The sequence below is a fragment of the Furipterus horrens genome, unplaced genomic scaffold (genome assembly GCF_987537825.1).
Source record: "Furipterus horrens unplaced genomic scaffold, mFurHor1.1.pri manual_scaffold_4, whole genome shotgun sequence".
Classification (NCBI taxonomy): domain Eukaryota; kingdom Metazoa; phylum Chordata; class Mammalia; order Chiroptera; family Furipteridae; genus Furipterus; species Furipterus horrens.
Window position 1 is genome coordinate 122,962,349 of NW_028327174.1, and position 17,578 is coordinate 122,979,926.

Sequence of the window (17,578 nt, forward strand, 5' to 3'; positions counted from 1 at the left end):
CCTATTGCTAGGGCCAGAATGCCCTTCAGTAGACATTTCGAAAGCGTCTCTGCGCGGTCTGTAGGGAGGTGGCCGCGAGCCTTCTCTGGGAGCTTCCCTCTGGGGCTGCTGGCCCGGCCGTCCAGGTGGCAGGGACCCTGAGTCCACGTGGGGCTGCTGTCGAGAGTTGGAGGATGGGTGATACCTTGCTTCGGGATGGACCACCTGCAGAGAGTGAAGGCAGGTTAAAGCAGGCTGGGTGCTAATTCCAGGGTGGGCGTCACTCTGCTACTCCCAGCCCCGCTTATCAGCTATAGTTCCCACCTGACCACCCACACAGCTCTTCTTAACCAAGAACTCAGTCAACCCCATGATGGCTGGGACAGGCCCAGGAGAGCCACGAGGGGCCTTCCACTCACAAAAGAAAAACCCCTTCTCTCAGATCCTCCACGACGTGGCAGAAGAGTGCCACATTTGAACCCTAAGTCCAGGCTTTCACCAACACAGCTGGCTGGACCCATAGCTACTGCCCATGAGTGCAGGGCTGTGGTCAGAGATGATCTGAGCTGCCTCCCTCCCACGGTCCACCACCCTACCCTGCTCAGTAAGGTCAGATCTGAACCCCTCTCTTAAAATTGCTAAGCACCTGGCCCTGGCTCATCCAAATGCCAAACATTGGCAGAACTGTCTATACCCACGCTGTTGAATATAGTAGCCATTAGGGATGCATACTTACTTATTTACATTTAAATTAATTAACTTAACTAATTTAAAATTCAAAATTCAGCTTCTCAGTCTCACTAGCCACATTTCAAGTGCTCAGCAGCCACATGTGCCTACAGACAGCATTTACATCATTACAGAAAGTTCTACAGGGCAGCACTGCTCTGTCTGGTTGTTAGGAATCTGGTTTCTGGGTCTCTATACAAAGCATGGAGCAACACAGTGGCCACATCAATCAAAAGGACCGTGACCAACTTCAAAGTCGTTCAGCTTGTACCTATTTTTAGACTCCTGCTGAACAAAACCAGATTCACACTGCAGCCCAGCAGGCTTCACCCCTGGGGGTAAGAGGAGGAAAATTTAGGTTATTTGGTTGTCCCTTCTCTCTTTCAAGGAAGGCCCTCTCTGGCCCGGGCCTGGAATACCCATTTCCTGGAGCGACAGCAGGAGGCCGACGGATAGAGGAATCTGAGCCTTAGAACCTTCCCTGGGTTTTGTGGGCTGTGCTCTAGGGCTGGGGGCCCAAGCACAACGTGGGGAGCACAGAACGGAGGATGAGTCTGGGGCTCCCAATCGCACAGCTTTCCCAAATTACCGTAGCCTAATCTTCTCAGTCACCCAGAATACATACTTGGAGCCACAAAAGCATCTGGTAAAATCTTAAACAATAATCACGGAAATAATTTTGTACCAAGGGCAATTAAAAGTAACCAGAAGTAGGAGAAAAAATATATCGCTTCTGCTAGCAATAAAAACCCCAGTCCGTTTTTTAAAAGTATCATGCTAAAACAATATGCAGCTTAAAAAAAAAACAAAACAAGGCAAGGCCTGCTCTAACTTTGGCCCTTCAGATAAATTGTACTTAGCCCAAACAAGGTACATGCTGCTGCTCTGTGTACTTTATTACTGGCCTCTGCCCTTTTTGATCCATAAGATCCAACTACACGAAAACAACACTTTCACAGTTTAAGAAGAGTCAAATACTGGCAATTTCAAATGATCCCACCTAACCTCTATTTTTGCCTTCACATCTTGTCTGTGAGATCTGCTGTTAAGAGCAGGGAGAGGTGGCCCGTGATGGTGACTTACAGTGGAGCGGGCGAAGACAGGGTTTTCTGTGGCTTCCACGATCACCTGGTGGGCAGGGCCCCCAGCGCCCTGCTGGGTCTCGTAGTGCTGAAGCTCCTCGCTGATGCCTGACACTGTTGTCTGAGAACTGTACTCTGAGTCAGAGGAATCAGATCCATTGTTTGCATGACTAGGGGGCACGGCAAACCGGACCACGCTGGGGGGCGGCTCAGGGGAAGGGGTGGGCAGCCGATTCAGACCGCTGGCTGGAGACACCTGTTTAAGAGGATTTCATATTAAAAGTGCTATCATCCATTTACTTGTTGGCTACACTCAAAGTTCAAAGAACAGTGCTATTCAGGGGTCTCTGCCCTCCCCCTACAATTAAGCGGTATCCCCCTCCCCCTCTCTGCTACCTCGAGGAAGACTTGAAGGTCAGACAGCTGGAGCAAAAGAAGTGCCCTCTGCTCTCACACAATGGAAAGGCAGGCAGGGCCCTTTTTACTCTTGCTCAAGCCCAGATAGTCAACTTGAGTGGAAAATACTTCATTGATATAGACCTATGGGACTCAGGCTGCCAATCATTTGGTTTAAAAAACAAAACAAAACAAAAAACCCAGTACTGCAACCCCAAAACTATCACACTGAAGAGAAAAAATTCATAGTTGTTGAGATACTTACTGAAAAAGTAAATCATTAGTAATGCAGATATACCTAAATAGCTACATGAAGAGTGGCCCCAGGAAAAACAGCATTCAGGCAGCCTGCAGACTGCACATGACACCCGCCATAGTTACTTACCTCTGGGTATGGTCCGAAGAAGGACAATAGGACTGGAAGCAAAACCAGCCCATTGAGAACACCCAGGATTGTTAGGATTGCCAGGACGGCAAAGAAATACCTTGAAGATAAAAGGGAAACAATTATTCACTGCGGCAAGGATAAATTAAGCTACCATTCACATGCCCAAATATTACAGCACATCATAAACCAAAAATTAGCAAGACCCACACAGGTGAAAAGCTTGTTACAAAACTGCAGTTCAAATTCACCTATATATATATATATATATATATATAGTTTTTTAACCTTAAGATTTTGAGGGTTGCATTCCACAACCTGAAGTGTTAGTTTATGAAGGGAGAAAAAAAAATTCATTTGTTAATTTGCTGAAATCTCATGGCATGTAATGTTATTTGTGGATGTGTTACACAAACACAAAAATATGGAATGTGAACTGAATGGCTGTGCAGACTGAAAGCACAAATACAATGCTGAGGGGCCCCGTTCATGAAAACCCAGCAGAAGCAAACAAATGAAGTGAAGGGAGTAGAATTTAAACAATTTAGCACAGGAGGAAAAGCAGCCCACTTGTGCAGCAGCTAATCCACTGTGAAATGCTTCTGCATCTGAGAGCAGAATCTCTAAGTCTCCAGTGTATCAGGTAGGGCTTTCCCTGGGCTTTCATTAATCATGACTTTTTGTCTAGAATTCTGTGAGTTCCAGTTTAACCAAATAGCTCCAACTGCAACCTTTTTTAGAACAGGGGAACCAGCTTTCTGCAAAGAAAACATTGCCCATTCTGTGGTTGCTGGGGCATTTGTGAGGGGAGGGCAGTCCACAGTAATGGGGCTGCTCTGTGGCCAATCTTTCGTTGGACAATTTAGCATCTCTGAATACTCTTGTTTTACGTCAGCCAATTCAAATATAAAGGCCACAGCACCATGAAGAAGAGGAGCGTGTGCAAGTGGCCCTGCTTTCCCATTGCTGAGGGCTAAGGTCTGGGATCGTTCATGAATACCAAGGTAAACCTGTCAGCCAGGGACAGCCAGGGGTGGACACAGGGGGAGGGGGTGGGACAGGGACAGATTCCATGCAAGTGTGTGTTTCTGTAACTAATGATTTCTAGGGCAATTTTGCTGGAAGTGGGCCGGGGTTGGGGAGAGCTCAGCATGTTCTGGGAAGAGGGAGGGCAAGATAGCTATCTGTTAATGGTCCTCTTGATCATAAAACAGAACAGGCTCCAAACGCTGCCATTTCTATATATGTTTCGACATTAGATGAAAGGAGAGAGAATCCCTATAAAAATACAAATACCTCGCAGCTATTGTAAACACTAGAAACTTCTGAGCTGCATTAGTAAAAGCCAAGCGGCCAATGTCTTTCTTTAATGTAAACTGCGGGAACTTTAGGCAGAGGCATATATCAGCAGCAGGCATTAAGACATTTGCATCCCATCCATCTAACTGTAGAATAAACAGACCAATTAGATTTCTGACGCTTGGTGTATACAATGTCTGCTCATCTAGTCGACCCCAGTGAGGGCTTTATCAGGTTAATCCATCCAGTTCTAGAAAATGGGAAGCCTTTTTAAGTGCTTGAAGTAAGAACTCCGATATCTCTGGGAGAGAACAAGAAGTCCGGCATTAGATGAAGAGCCGGGATTCTGTCCCTCCATCCAGGTGCCAGCTGGTTACTCAGGTTCAGGCTAAGTCTCCTCTGCGTGGCTCACTTGGCTCTGAGATCCCGTCATACCCTGCATTTCTCATGGTTCTGAATGGCCTGTGAACGCCTCTCTTGTAAGTTACATGGAGGGGGATGGGGTCCATATGACTTGCTGTTGTGTGAAATGCACTTAGGAGGTGCTTTTCATATTGTGTTGAATGAGAAGTTACACACAAAAAAACTTCTGACATAGAACTATTCATACCATAAATAAACGACTACTAATTGATGAATAAATAAATATATGCAAAATAAATAAAGGAAAGTCAAATTAAGAGCTTAAAACCCAAACCAAAACCTTATTCTAGTTTAGGCATAGATCTATTTGGTATTGGCAAACAAGACTATACTAATTGGCTTGTTAAGTGATCAATAAGTCTATGCTGACACCAGTGGTAGGAGCATCACCTGGGATCTGGTTAGAAACGCAGTCTTCTCCCCACCCTCCCAGACCCAACGAGATCCAGTCTGCACTGCCAGAGAGCTGTGGATGATTCTTGGGCACATTACAGTTTGAGGAGTGTGGTCTACACTACAATAGGTATCTCACCTCTTCACTCACCCTACGCCAGAATGACATGGAGCAAACTCTGGTTTTCATTCTAGGAAGGCTAAAGCTCCAAGATGCTGAATGGTCCAATGGCCTATGCCAGAGGATTGATGTTTTTTTCCATAATCAACAAGCTAAAACTGAAAACCCTCTTTTTTGTACTTGAAAATGAAAGGTCTATCAAAGACACAAGCGTGCGCATGCCAAGAAAGCCTCTTTGGACTCTCTCTGCAGGTTTCTGAAGCACTGCAAACAACCCAGCCGTTGCTCACATTGGGTTCTAACTCTGTACTACCATTTACTTAGTGATGCTCCTGGCCCTCCCCTCCCTGGAGCAGCAGTGCTCCCTCCGAGAGCAGCTGCTTCACAAAGGAGCAGAGGTTGTTCAGAGAAGCAAACAGTCTGACTAACCCTGCTGTTCTCAGATCCCCTTCAAAAGGAAAACATGCTCTCGTGTCATACTTAATAAAGTCTTATTCTTCATTAAATCCACCAGAAACTCCTTGCCTTGAGATCTAAAGAGAAGTATCCAAACTAGGCTTGGATTTCCAAAATCTGACACCGAAGTCACATGTTAAAAGCATCCTAAATCTTAGTGGGAACTTGAATCTGAAATCTGGGCACATTATCTTCTGAAAAGGATAAACCTTGGTGACAACTTTAGGTATTTGTATGTTTTCCTCGATACAGTCTTGAAGTCAATTAGTGGGAACCACAATCATCTCTTTCTGTAGATATTTCTAACCTGGAATACCAATAAATGGAGTGTTGGGCAATCCTTCAGCCTGGAGCTGTGGAGTTGTCTCTGCTGCTGGCTCTAAACCCTCCAGCTTTTCTCCTGAAGATGGCCCTAGCATAGAGCTTGTCTTTATGCCTCTCAGCATATATCTGAGTTAATAAACTCAAAGGAAGGTGCTGTCATGGATTGTGGTAATCAAAATACGTTGTATACCATAAATACACCTGATGTTTTATTTGTCAATTATAAATTATGCCTCAATAAAGATGGGGGGAAGCTGAGCCTAATGAAGAAGAAATGCTTTCATCTACCACATATAGAAGGAAATAAGCAAAGGAGATCACATAAGCAAATAATAATGATTTTTAAATCAAGTCTTCTGTGCTACTGCTGCTTACCTGACAATGAAATCAAACTCCGATCCTGCAAGCATCAGTACTCCCAGCAGCGTAGAAACGGCCCCATCAAGAACAGGCGCAAACATGTGCTCCAGGGCAAGTACAGCCCTGCGGTTCTTATCGCCAATGGCTGTGAGAAAGGCCTGTGCAATGAGAAGGGTTGAGGTCATCAGAATCCTGGACTCGACTTGATCAGTGGTCAGCTTTGTCTTCAATTCTGCAAGCTGCTTTAATCTGCCTCTACAGAACCTCTCAGATCTTCTTGTTTAGCTCTTGGAATGTTTAATCGGGGTTACTCAATTAGCTAAATCTGGGCTTACATTAAAGTGACCTGTTCATGCTACTGGGTCCTATTTGGTGTTGATGTAAACCCCGAATAACAACAATAAAACAAGATGGAAAGCATACTTACCTAAAATTAAAAACCAAAGCAAAAACTATACAAAAATGAGCAAAACATTCCCTTTTCACTGCTATTCTCCCTTGAGTTCTCTCCTCCACTCAAATTCTCCCACACCATTCACATGGGAGACCTTCGGTTGTGAAAGTGACAGCATTCTGCCTGAATTTTGGATGGTCAAGCTCTTACTTCTGAATGGGCTTTAATTCTGTCGCGTACAACTAGGTGCTAAATACTTATTTCCTCATGATTATGCTTAGGTTAGAATTTCTGTCACTGTGTTCAAACTCATGTGCTTGTAGTACAATCTAAGCACCACAGAGGTATGAAAAGAGAAATACAGAATTGTAAATTCAAATTAATCCTGTTCTGACTACACAGACAGACACCTCCTTTCTCCTCTGTGTAGGTCAAGAACACTGTTTTACTAAATGGCAACTTTATAAAGTCCCAGTGTATCAGGCCGTCAAGCTTCAGACTGTTGGCTTTAGAGTGTGATGTAGGACTGATTTAATGTGAGTCAGTTACTGTTACACCCCGCCTGGTCCTACGGCAGGATCCCAACAGGGAAGGCTGGACCTGGCACAAGTTCTCTCTGCCTGAAAGTTCAGGCTGTTCTAAGATATGCTGAAAAGAGAGGGTTAGGAGCTTCTGCGGGCTGCATCTCCTTAGATACCCAGGGCCACAACGCACCTCAGGGTGCGTTCCCATTGCTTATCCACCCTGTGGAGGGACAGGAAGGTACTTTTCTTTAATGGATCAAGAAGCAAAAGAATACCAAGGTGTGCTACAAGTCTCAAACTTTTCTCTTAAGTGGGTTCTACACACGCATAGTTAGGAGACTTCAGGGTCAACCAGATGCCTTTTTTCCCTTGTGAGGAAAGCACCAAGACGTTCAGAACAATGTTACTTTGCGCTGTACTTGGACCAGGAGGCCAAAAGGGCCAAGATGGTTTATCCTTCCACATTCAAGGTGTGTTACAGAAAGAGCAACTGACAGGAACCCCGATTCCTTGAAGACATTCACGTAAGAATATCTTCCACCAACAGCAGTAACTGCCCACTTTAAATAGACGTTCACATACAGGCTAGGATCAGATCGCTGTGTCCTGCATGTAGACAGTTTCCTGATGAAGATTTGGGCTTGAAGTACTGAGCAGTGGTTGCTGCTCACTAAGCCAAGTCGGCTCTTGGACTTAAATCTTACATGAGCAGCAGAGACATTCCTCAACTGTTTATTCAACCCTGGTGTGTTTATACCACCTCATGGGCAGAGACCTGGGTGTGACTGCAGCTTTAAGACTGTGGTGTACATTCCCACTGTAAGAATCTGTTCCAGGACAGGTCTGACAGTGTTTGCAATATAAGCTACCAAAATTTCATTTGCATCACAATAAAAGGACTTGTGAATTCTTAATTCACACACAGCGCTTTCTCCTTTTTGAAGAAACGATATTAGAATTATGTGTTTCTAAGCTCTAGGCTGTTGGGCCCTTCTACTGTCCCTCCTCCCAGTCAATGGAGGAAAGTAATTTGGGCAGGCCCAAAATCCAAAGAATACTGTTTCTGTATTACTGGCTTTTTTCATTATACATTGGAATGATGAAACATTCCTCCTGAAACACAAAAAGTGCACAATAAGAGCGGCCCTGAGAGATTTGTGCGTAAGGACTGCGGAGGGTACAAGGCAGAAACACGTGCACCAACGCACATGTGCCATGTGTTGAGCCCAAAGAAAATCAATGCTAGAGAGTACAAACCCAGATAAATTCCAATGCTTGGCTTCCTAGCTCGGGCATTCCAAACATCAGGACTTATTCAGTCAATGAAGTCACCGAATGCCTACCAACAACCCAAGGGCTTGGCCTATAAGCACATGGAACACAACTTACGAACTGCTATGAGGCTTTTGAATAATTCTGATAAATACAGATGATGGGCTTGTCTCTCTGATTTAAGACTTCTTAAGCTTAATTTCTTGTAACAAAGCACTCACAGGACTGGGCACAGGAAGAGAGGGGAAAACCCTCCTGTGGAGAGCAGCCCTAGTTCTCGGCTTAGAGGCTAGAAGGTGAACGAGCTGAGGGAGAGAACAGCCCCTCCACACAGAGCACCCACGCCTTCACTCATCGGCCCCAGGCTGTCTCTGCAGCTGCTAGCTCGTCTCAACTTCACTTATGCCATCCCAATAAGCCTTTGGGTGTGATCTCATTTTACTCCTGCTTCAGTACTGTGGTTTTTAACACAGTGTGTAGTCGTGCACACACACACCATCTGTCTTGGGAACTTCAGGACCCATGGTGACAGCAATGACAACACCACACAATCAGGATTCATCCTGGCCGGCACAAACACTCTGCCAACACTGCCTATGGCCCAGAACAAGTTCACCTTCGATGACCTTCTCCCTAGATTCCTTAAGAGGGAAGGGAGTCCAGCCACATTCAAGCCACTCCTAGGGAATGCACGTGCCACTCTGAAGCCTGTTCACAGTGTGTGTATGGAATGTGTTCCTTGATATTGGAGAAAATGAAAAGGTTCCCAACTTGGAGACTACGAGAGCTAGAGGAGGTATACTGGTTTTTCACAGTGTTGTAAGTTGGCAACGTCTCCCGTACCAAAGCCACATGCACAGTGAATTCCACGCCGATGCCGACAGAGGCGATCAGAATAACCACAGGGACGGCGCTCAGCTTGATTCCAATGAGGCCCATCATGCCAAAGAGTTCGACTGTCATCAAAGCCAGGACTGTCACCTGCAAGAGGGCACAGGGGTGAGTGGCTGAACACAAACACACTCTAGGTATGGAAAACAATGGAAGTGTAAAGTCCTGATGTGGCCTCAGTTCAGTGCACAGGGGAGGAGAGAACGGATCTTCCCTTCTCGGGCGTAGGGCAGTGGGCAGTGGGCTACGGTGACAGGGGAAGGGCAAGTATAATGAAAGTCTGCTTTGCTTTCTTTCAATAAGCTAACAAAAGGTGGACAACATCAATTGCTTAAGTACCATGAACAGTCCTACAGTCTAAACATGTACCTTTTAACATACCTGCTGCACAGACTTATGGTGCAGAAATGAGACCTTGTCTGTACTTTCATAATTTTGGCATTTTTAAGTCTATACCACAGTTCATGATTTTATTAAACTCTAATTAACACTTTTTTCAAACCTGCATATTATATGTGGAGAAAGAATGCCAAAAAATAGGTGAGCAATACAAGTTACTGCTTTCCCCCAAGAATTAAAACACATGCAACACATACAACCATTTTGTTCATGTATCACTGTCCTAACTTCTCTAATTATCCCTCTATTTAGCACAACCTTCCCTATATTAGGTCTGGTATTATCCCAAAATGACACAAATTTTAATAATTAGTAATGCTTTGAGTGTTTGTATTTCATAAATGCTCAGAGCTGTTATGGAAAGTGTGCTTAAACAAAAAGTTTAAAGCTGTTAAGGAAAGGGGACACAGGATTAAGGCCATTAAAGGCTCTACCTAACCATGAACCTCGCCACCTCTGGCAAAATAAATATAGTATGGATGATGCAATCTATACCCTCTCCTCCAGAGGCCCAGACATAAACAAAACTGCCCGGCTGCAAAAAGAGCTATGCTGAAAGGAATTTGACTTCCACAAAGACCCTTAGAATAAACTCACAATGATCCCGGCCGTCCAGGGGTTCAGGAGGAAGAGAGCACACACAAGAAACGTGCAGGCCAGCACCACGCTGATGGACAGCAGGAGCCAGTGGCGGAGGCCGATGTACTGCTCCCAGAAGAGGAAGGGGTAGCCATTGGGGTAGCTGGAGAGCCCCAGGCTTGTGTAGTTGTTGCAGATGGTTCTGACTTTTTCGATCGCTTCCACGAAGTCTGAGGTGTCATGCAAACCATTGAGGTAGAAAGGAAACTGAGCATATTCGATGGGCTCTGCAGCTGGGACTGGACAGTGAAGGCAAGAGAAAGAGAGAGAGAGAGAGAGAGAGAGAGAGAGAGAGAGCGCCATGGGTAAAGGGCTCCTTATAATACTGTGAAAGGCAAACGGATGTGATCCAGGCAAGGAAGAGATGTGACAAATTCTTATTGTTGGCCATACTGGATATGCATCCCCATATTTTCCATAATTACAATGAATAGAGAAAGAACTCTGTAAGAAAAGTCCCCTTACTGCACTTCTTGCAACATGAAGGGCAAACAATACCAATGATAGCCTTTAGCTCCATAGAATTTTAGCGTTTAGCTTAAAATTTTTAAAGCAATAATCAACCTTTGATTGTTTTTCTGGGGGGGAGCCAGTGACCCGTATGTGCATTTATTTAACTTGTGATTTCAATGTTCTAGAAGCGGTCACTTTTGTACTGGGTCTAAACAACTTAAGAATTCAATTGTAGGAATGTTTTTTGTTCAACTGACACAAGTGAAAATACTAAGTTCAAACTGTTTCTCTCAATCACTTAGGAGAACAAAATAACTTGAAAGTCATGCTTTACAGAGAAAAATGCTTAACTTTCTTATCCTTTTAGTGATCTAATACACTTAAACCCTCCATGCTTCTTTTCTAATGTAATGCTAAGTCTTCAGCAGCAGGGGAAGAAATCCTTACACAACAAGCATTTAGTTACTGCCGTTGTGTGTTCCAGACCCTTTGGGGTCATTCAGTTGACTTGCTAAACATGATTTGCCCTATTATAATCTCAACTATAAATTTTCATTAAGACAAGCCTTGGCTGCTTGCCACAGGGCTCTGGGTTTAGATGCAGGGTCGCATAGCCCGCTCGCTCCTCAGCCATGTTTGCAAAGGAACCCTCACGTCCTCCCTCGACTTCATGTCCAAGGTATAAGCTACTAATATCTCTAACATAAATGCAAATTAAATCCACACAGAACCACTTTTCAAAGTCAGAGCAGAGAGGGGGAAGGAAGAGGACTCTGCTGTATATAGACAGACTTTCCCGCTCTGGTTTAAACAGCTTTGACAGAGTACAGGTGCTTGGTGGCTTATAGGAATGACCCAACTTGCCAAAAATCCCTTCAACACCAGAGTTGACAAAGTTAAGATAAACACATAATCCTCAGTGATAAAACTTTGCAATAGTAAAATAACACTCAACCTGGAGGCGTCCCCAGCTTTCACAGGGAACAGCTGGCATGGAAGAGCTCTGCCTGGTAGATGTCTTAGCGTTAAAGCTACAAACGGAGATTAGAGGCTTATTTCTCAACGTGAAAGAACACGGGTTGTATTCTATTACACATCCTCATCTGCCTCCTAGAGCTTAAAACTAAAAGAAATAGATGGTCCTGTTTACACTTTTGAACCCTGGGCAGCATCAGAGGATGAAGGCTATGACTGAACTTGGAAGAACAGGGTAAGACGGCTCCATAAGCTCGCAGGCCCTGGATGGAGGCTACTTACTTCTCAGCCTGGTTTCTGGCATGTAGTCGGCTTTGTCGTGGACCCACTCAGGACGGTGAGGCCGGATGTTGGCCTGGGAGGCGGCGTAAGCCACTGGGTCATTGCTGACCCAAGCGGTCAGGTAGATGTAGAAAGCGCTGGGGTTAATGATGCCATCTGCATCCACCAGGCGCCGTTTAGTCAACTGCAAATGGGAAGAGCAGAGGCCTTTCAGAAGGGGTTTTGGGGTAATCACACTCCTGCCTAGGGCGAGAAGAGGCAGAGCCCAGCACCAGAATTTATAGCAAAGACTAGAATGCCCACTCTTTGCAAGTGTAAAAAAAAATCCTATCTGAACACTTTGGGTTTCTTTCCAAATGCACTGAACAGAGGATGCAAAAACTGGAGTGTTTATAACACACACACAGTTCTGCAGATGGCCCAGGAATCAACTGAACCAATTAAATCTGAATGCTAAAAGACTGTCTGCAGCCAAGGCGGAGAACGAACAATCTGGAGAAACATATTTATAGGAGGGGAAGGGGGGGCGAAACCTGGCAAGAATCCCTATACACGTCTGTGTGCAGTTAACCTCTGCTGTTAACACTGAAGGAAATGCCACCCAGTAAATGGAGGAGAGCTATAAAAATAAAACAACATCTGTATAAATTTTGCTAACACTAGCCTCCTATGACCTGTGTATTCAAAAAATGCCCATCGCCAGAAAGTGGAGGGGACTGGCGCATAGCTACGGTCTCTCTGGGTAATCTTATTTCTGCGAGAGGTGGTCACAAGCAGGATGCCACCTCCTAAGCTGGCCAAATACTATGCTCCCCTAAGGAAGGTCTTGTGGGCTTTGCTTAGGTGAAAAATGCCATGAGAAATATATATACACATGTACACGTGTATTTTTTCCTGTTTACTTTAGATTCAGGCCTGGTTCCAATGTTTTTGGTCTCTTTTTAACAAAATAAAAACACCAGTGAGAGCACTTAACAGAGAAAGAATGAAGAAAGAGAGTGGAGGAGAATAAGAGAACTAACTAAATTTCAGAGATCTGGATTCAATTAATCCACAGGATATATAACAACTGCATGTCTTCAAGCCGTCTCTGGAATTACATAGTACAGCTCACGGCCTCCGTGCACGCAGCACCCTTTTTTGCCTCCCAGGCAGAGGAAATGATGTGTGTGTGTGTGGGGGGGGGGCAGAGGGGGAAAATGGCTGGCCCAATCACTTTTGTCCCACGGTGTCCCTAGTCCCTAAAGCCCAACCCAGCCACAGGGCATCATTCCCTCTATCTCTCAGACAGGCTCCTATGCCCACATCCTTGTCAAACCTGACAGCCGCATGCGGCCATAAAGAACCGAGTTCACACTCCATAATAACTCTGAACAATGTACTTTGTAAATCTGTCACCTTTAATGCCAGCAAAAAAGGGGAGACAATAAACAGAGCTGCTGGGAAGATCATTAGCATGACGGTTTTCTGCCTGAAGGTGAAGCAAGTAAGCTACAAAGAGCAGAGGAAACGGGATCTGGGAAAGCCAGTAGTAGTGTCAGAGTCATTTGAAATCTGAAGGGTCGAAATACACTCCCCAACATGCATGGGAATCAAAAGGGATATGCTGAAATCAAAGTGTCATAGTGAAGGAACAAACGCGGTTGGAGTATGATTACCAAACAGCAACAGCTCTTGTTACCAAGAGGCCTGAATCCAATTATTTTCCAAGGATTTGCATTTCCGTATGTCTCACCAAGGACAGAGCAATCTGTCCTCCTCCTCTATGCCTAGGGCCAGGCTGACCCCAGGGAATCAAATGCCACAAATCTTCTCATCCTTCTAGTAACCTCTCCGATCTCCTAACCCATCCGTCCCTCCCTCCCAAATTCTGCCCATTCAAGGGACCGCTATCCACCCACTCCATCTTTTCAGATGTGAATACAATTAAGATCAATGAGGTAACAAAGATTAGCATTCAAAGCAAACAATACAACACAGCATTTCTAACATCAAAAAGCTCTGTACTGCCTCAACTGTCCTTTGTTCTGACAAATGCTCTGGAGGTAGGTAAACACTTGGCCCCACTTGACAGACAAGCAAAGTGAGTCTCTCTGGCTTGCCTGTGGCGACATAATTAGCTGGTAGGATTAAGTGAGTCAGATCCAAGTCAATGTTCTCCCAGCCCCTGATGCTTCAAGTTCCCAGGAAGCACAGGCTGGCATGACAGGCTGTGAGCCACAGCTGTCTCATCTGTGCCCTCCAACCCCCGCCCCCACCCCCTCCCCGGTGTCAGGCAGTGAGAGTACCTGACTGACATCGATGGGTTTATCACGGCTGCCGGTTTGCACCAGGAGCTTATAGGCAAGGACCCCATCATCTGATCCATTTTTGTAATTGTTTGGCATGATTTTCCCAGTCTCCCAATCACTGTCAAATGCATCCTGAAGTCCTGGAAAAGGCAAATGTGTGAAATACGTTAGAACCCTTCAGCAGAACGACCCTGGTCCTAACGGGGTGGCTGAGGACTGAGAGCAGGATAGGGTGCTGCGGGACCATCACCAGCACATTCTGTGTTATACTTATATTCATCTTCATGTTCAGATGATGATATTAGATTTTTCATGAGTGAACTTTAGGTGGAAGAGGGAAATATTTATTTCTAGGAAATATGTTTTATCTTAAAAAAACCAACAACTCCTTTTCCTCCATGACTACTCCAAAAGAAAGTGGGAGTGTGGGAGAGAGGGGTAGGGGAGAGACAGGGAGGGAAGGAGTAGGGAGGGTGAGAGGGAGAGAGAGAGAACAAGGAAGACACACCAGGCTCATTAACTGTTTCATGCCACTGTCTGGTGCTGAGCCATGGGTTCTTCAATACAACCAGAAATTCCACTGGGAGGGGGAAAAACACATTCAAACTCCCAACTTCAAACAGCAACTCAGCTGCTTCTAGCTCAGGGTGAGTGAACACGATTCTGTCAATTTGTTCCATCTGTTCGACTTGTGGAGCTAATACAAGCTGTGGGATCCGCTGCCAGGTTGTGTAAAGATCACAGCCAACACCTATTCACTCTCGACTGTTCTCTTCCTCTTTGCCACCCTTCCTTAGAAGAGGGGGTGTGGACGAGAGAGTAGGCAGGGAGCTTGTGCGCGAGTGTATGTGCCTGGAAATACCTTACAGGGTAAATTTGGATCAGATTGAGAACAGGAAGCCACAGGCCAATACAAGGGGGCTCTGTGAGAGCAGATGACAAACCGCAAGCCCAGGGAGGGGAAGGAAAGAGAGTTCTGGGTTGGGGGATGGGCGAGCCCACCAGCCCACAACACACAGCTGCGCTTGGCCTCTGTAATCAAAACCATCATTACAGAACTGACGGTCTGGCTACAGCTGTAAAGAGATAAGCGTGTTGGAAGAGAAAACAGGGCCCTGGTGACCCAGCCCTGGGGTCTGAGCCATCCCTGTGTGCACACACTCTCCTCTGACATTCCCACACCCCGCCCCCCTCAAATCACCTCCCAAGTAGAGCTCTGTGCCCCAGCAGCTCAGAAAACCACATCGTTTGAACAAGCTGTACATGCATGGGTTAGACATGGCCAGTAAGAAGAAGGGTTTATTTCATTTCATGACATGCCTTGAGTGACTTCAAAGACACCCCCTGAAAAGTGGGTTCTATTGGTGCTCCAAGTGGTTAAGCTCCTGGGATTTGAAGTCGGGGGAAAAGGGAGCACAGGATCCTGCCTCTGTCTCTCTCTTTAAACGAAACCTTCCTTCCGACATTGCTGTGGGCATTGTTTTTATGTGAACAATTTGGGGATGAGGACTGTGGGCTCAGTGGTGAAAGAAGGCCCTGTTAGGGGGATCGTGGAGGGCGGCGACAGCGAGACCACCGGGTCGGCAGGCTCCCAATGTTCATACAGGCTGGTTTTCATAGCAAGGCGTGCACACAACAAGCTGTATGAAACAGATGTCATTTTATTACCTAATGCCTTTTTTCTGTTTTCGAAAAAATAAACAGGAGAGGAAAACCAACCCTACATCCTAACAAGAGAGGCCTGATCTGTTTTCCTCACCATAACAGAATTTTCATCACTTCAAGGCATGTATGGTACTTTAACCCTTTCCCTCTTGACCTGTTAATCCTAAGGAGCAGCTCATGCTTAGTGAGACCTGGGCTATGTAAGCATGTCATGCGGATTACCCCTAGTTTAATTCCTACAGCAGCCTTGTGAGATGGCTGTATTAGTACCACTTTACAGATGAGGAAATTGAGCCTTGCAAGGGTAAAACGACTTGAGGAAGGCCACTAGCAGGCACGTGTTAGAGCTAAGCTCTGGACCTAGGCAGCCTGACTGCATAGTTGACTTGAACCACTGATGCTCTGAATTACTCTGAACACATTATGGTGGCCAGGAAGTATTTGCTGAAAATGTGAATAAGATTAGCAGTTAACATGGGCACCAACAATGTCTGGTGGCAAATAGGGGGAGTGTAGTTTAAAGATACTTATGCACGAAGAATTTTGGGGCAACATAGAGTGAAACAGGAGAAAAATCCGGGTGGGGAGGTCCACCCTGCTGGCAATACAGTTTCAACTCATTACCCATGCTGGTGGCCCCCATGTGGCACTCATTCTACTTGGAATGAGAAACAGTCACTGACTTAATGGAAAAGTTAACTCCTTATAATTAGTATATTACTTTCTGACTAATCACCAAAAGCTCAAGTAACAATGGGTTGACCTAAGTGCACGCACAACCCATGATTCTGGACACGAAACAAGGGACAAGGATTTCCTTCCACTGCCCCCCACCCTCCCAGTAACATTTTATATTCCAACACATGCACACTGCAGAAAAAAACTGTGACATTTTACAGCAAAACATGAGAAGTTTTAGCTAAAACTTCTCTCATTTTAAATTGTTTATACTAATTATTTTCTGGCAAAAAGTTCTGAGCTAATTACCCCAATTGCCAATTTTTCTTTGATATGGGACTCTAAAATGAAAACATTAATTTAAATTTTATTTGCATAATTCAGTGTGAAATATAAACAGACACCATTTGTAGATGATGTACAATGTGGTTTTTATTCCAACTTTACCTTATTTGCATGTGTGTTTAAAGATGACATGTGGGATAATTTCTGTATTGCCATTTTATACTTTTATGAATTCACTCCCCCCACTATTGAAATATTGATAAAGACCACAAGATGACATGGTTTTCAATGATAATTCCACTGACAACCCGCGAGGGTCCTATCACTTAACAACCACACAAAATAGTTTGGTGGAAAGCTGATACAAGGATAACTGCTTCCTTGCAGGACATGTTCAAAGAACAAATCAACCACTGGATAGGCCTGAAGTACCTCTAGGTAGCAAGGGTCCTAGTATCTGGCCATTCTATATACAGTGCTCTGTTGGACCTCCTGACAGCTGGATACAGTGAGTTCTAAAAGCTGCCTGGGCCTGGCTTGGGAGCATTAAATGGATCTCACTCTATCTAGGTCGGTATGGCTTACTTAGCAATCAAAACATAATTCAAATGCACTTTTAAAAAAGATTTTCAAGTCCAACTGCTTTAGGTCTTTAAAGGTATGAAAGCACAGAGATACTTTACAATATACTATAAAAACGTTAGTCCTCTGCACTACCTGGAGACAATATCTCTCGGCCCCTTTCCCGAACTCCCCCTAATATGCCTTATTGAGCATCCAAAGGAATGGCTGGAGACACTGACATCAATTCCACAACAACCCTTCTTTGCTCAGATACTGGCAGTGCACTGCAGATCTCTGTCATTTGTGGCAAGTTATTTGC

At 45.0% G+C, this 17,578-nt stretch overlaps 1 protein-coding gene across 1 annotated transcript in view; it reads right to left on the bottom strand.

Annotated features, from left to right (window-relative positions):
* PTCH1 (patched 1) overlaps window positions 1–17,578 on the bottom strand; it is a 68,688-nt gene that overhangs the window by 3,724 nt on the left and 47,386 nt on the right. The window contains exons 16-23 of the mRNA XM_090274031.1: window positions 14,065–14,207; window positions 11,777–11,960; window positions 10,025–10,305; window positions 8,981–9,118; window positions 5,963–6,105; window positions 2,572–2,671; window positions 1,792–2,046; window positions 1–204 (exon numbers count right to left, since the gene is read on the bottom strand). The exon at window positions 1–204 is cut by the window's left edge and continues 346 nt beyond it. Of these exons, the coding sequence (XP_090130157.1) occupies window positions 1–204; window positions 1,792–2,046; window positions 2,572–2,671; window positions 5,963–6,105; window positions 8,981–9,118; window positions 10,025–10,305; window positions 11,777–11,960; window positions 14,065–14,207 (1,448 nt within the window). The remainder of the gene's footprint in view (window positions 205–1,791; window positions 2,047–2,571; window positions 2,672–5,962; window positions 6,106–8,980; window positions 9,119–10,024; window positions 10,306–11,776; window positions 11,961–14,064; window positions 14,208–17,578) is intronic.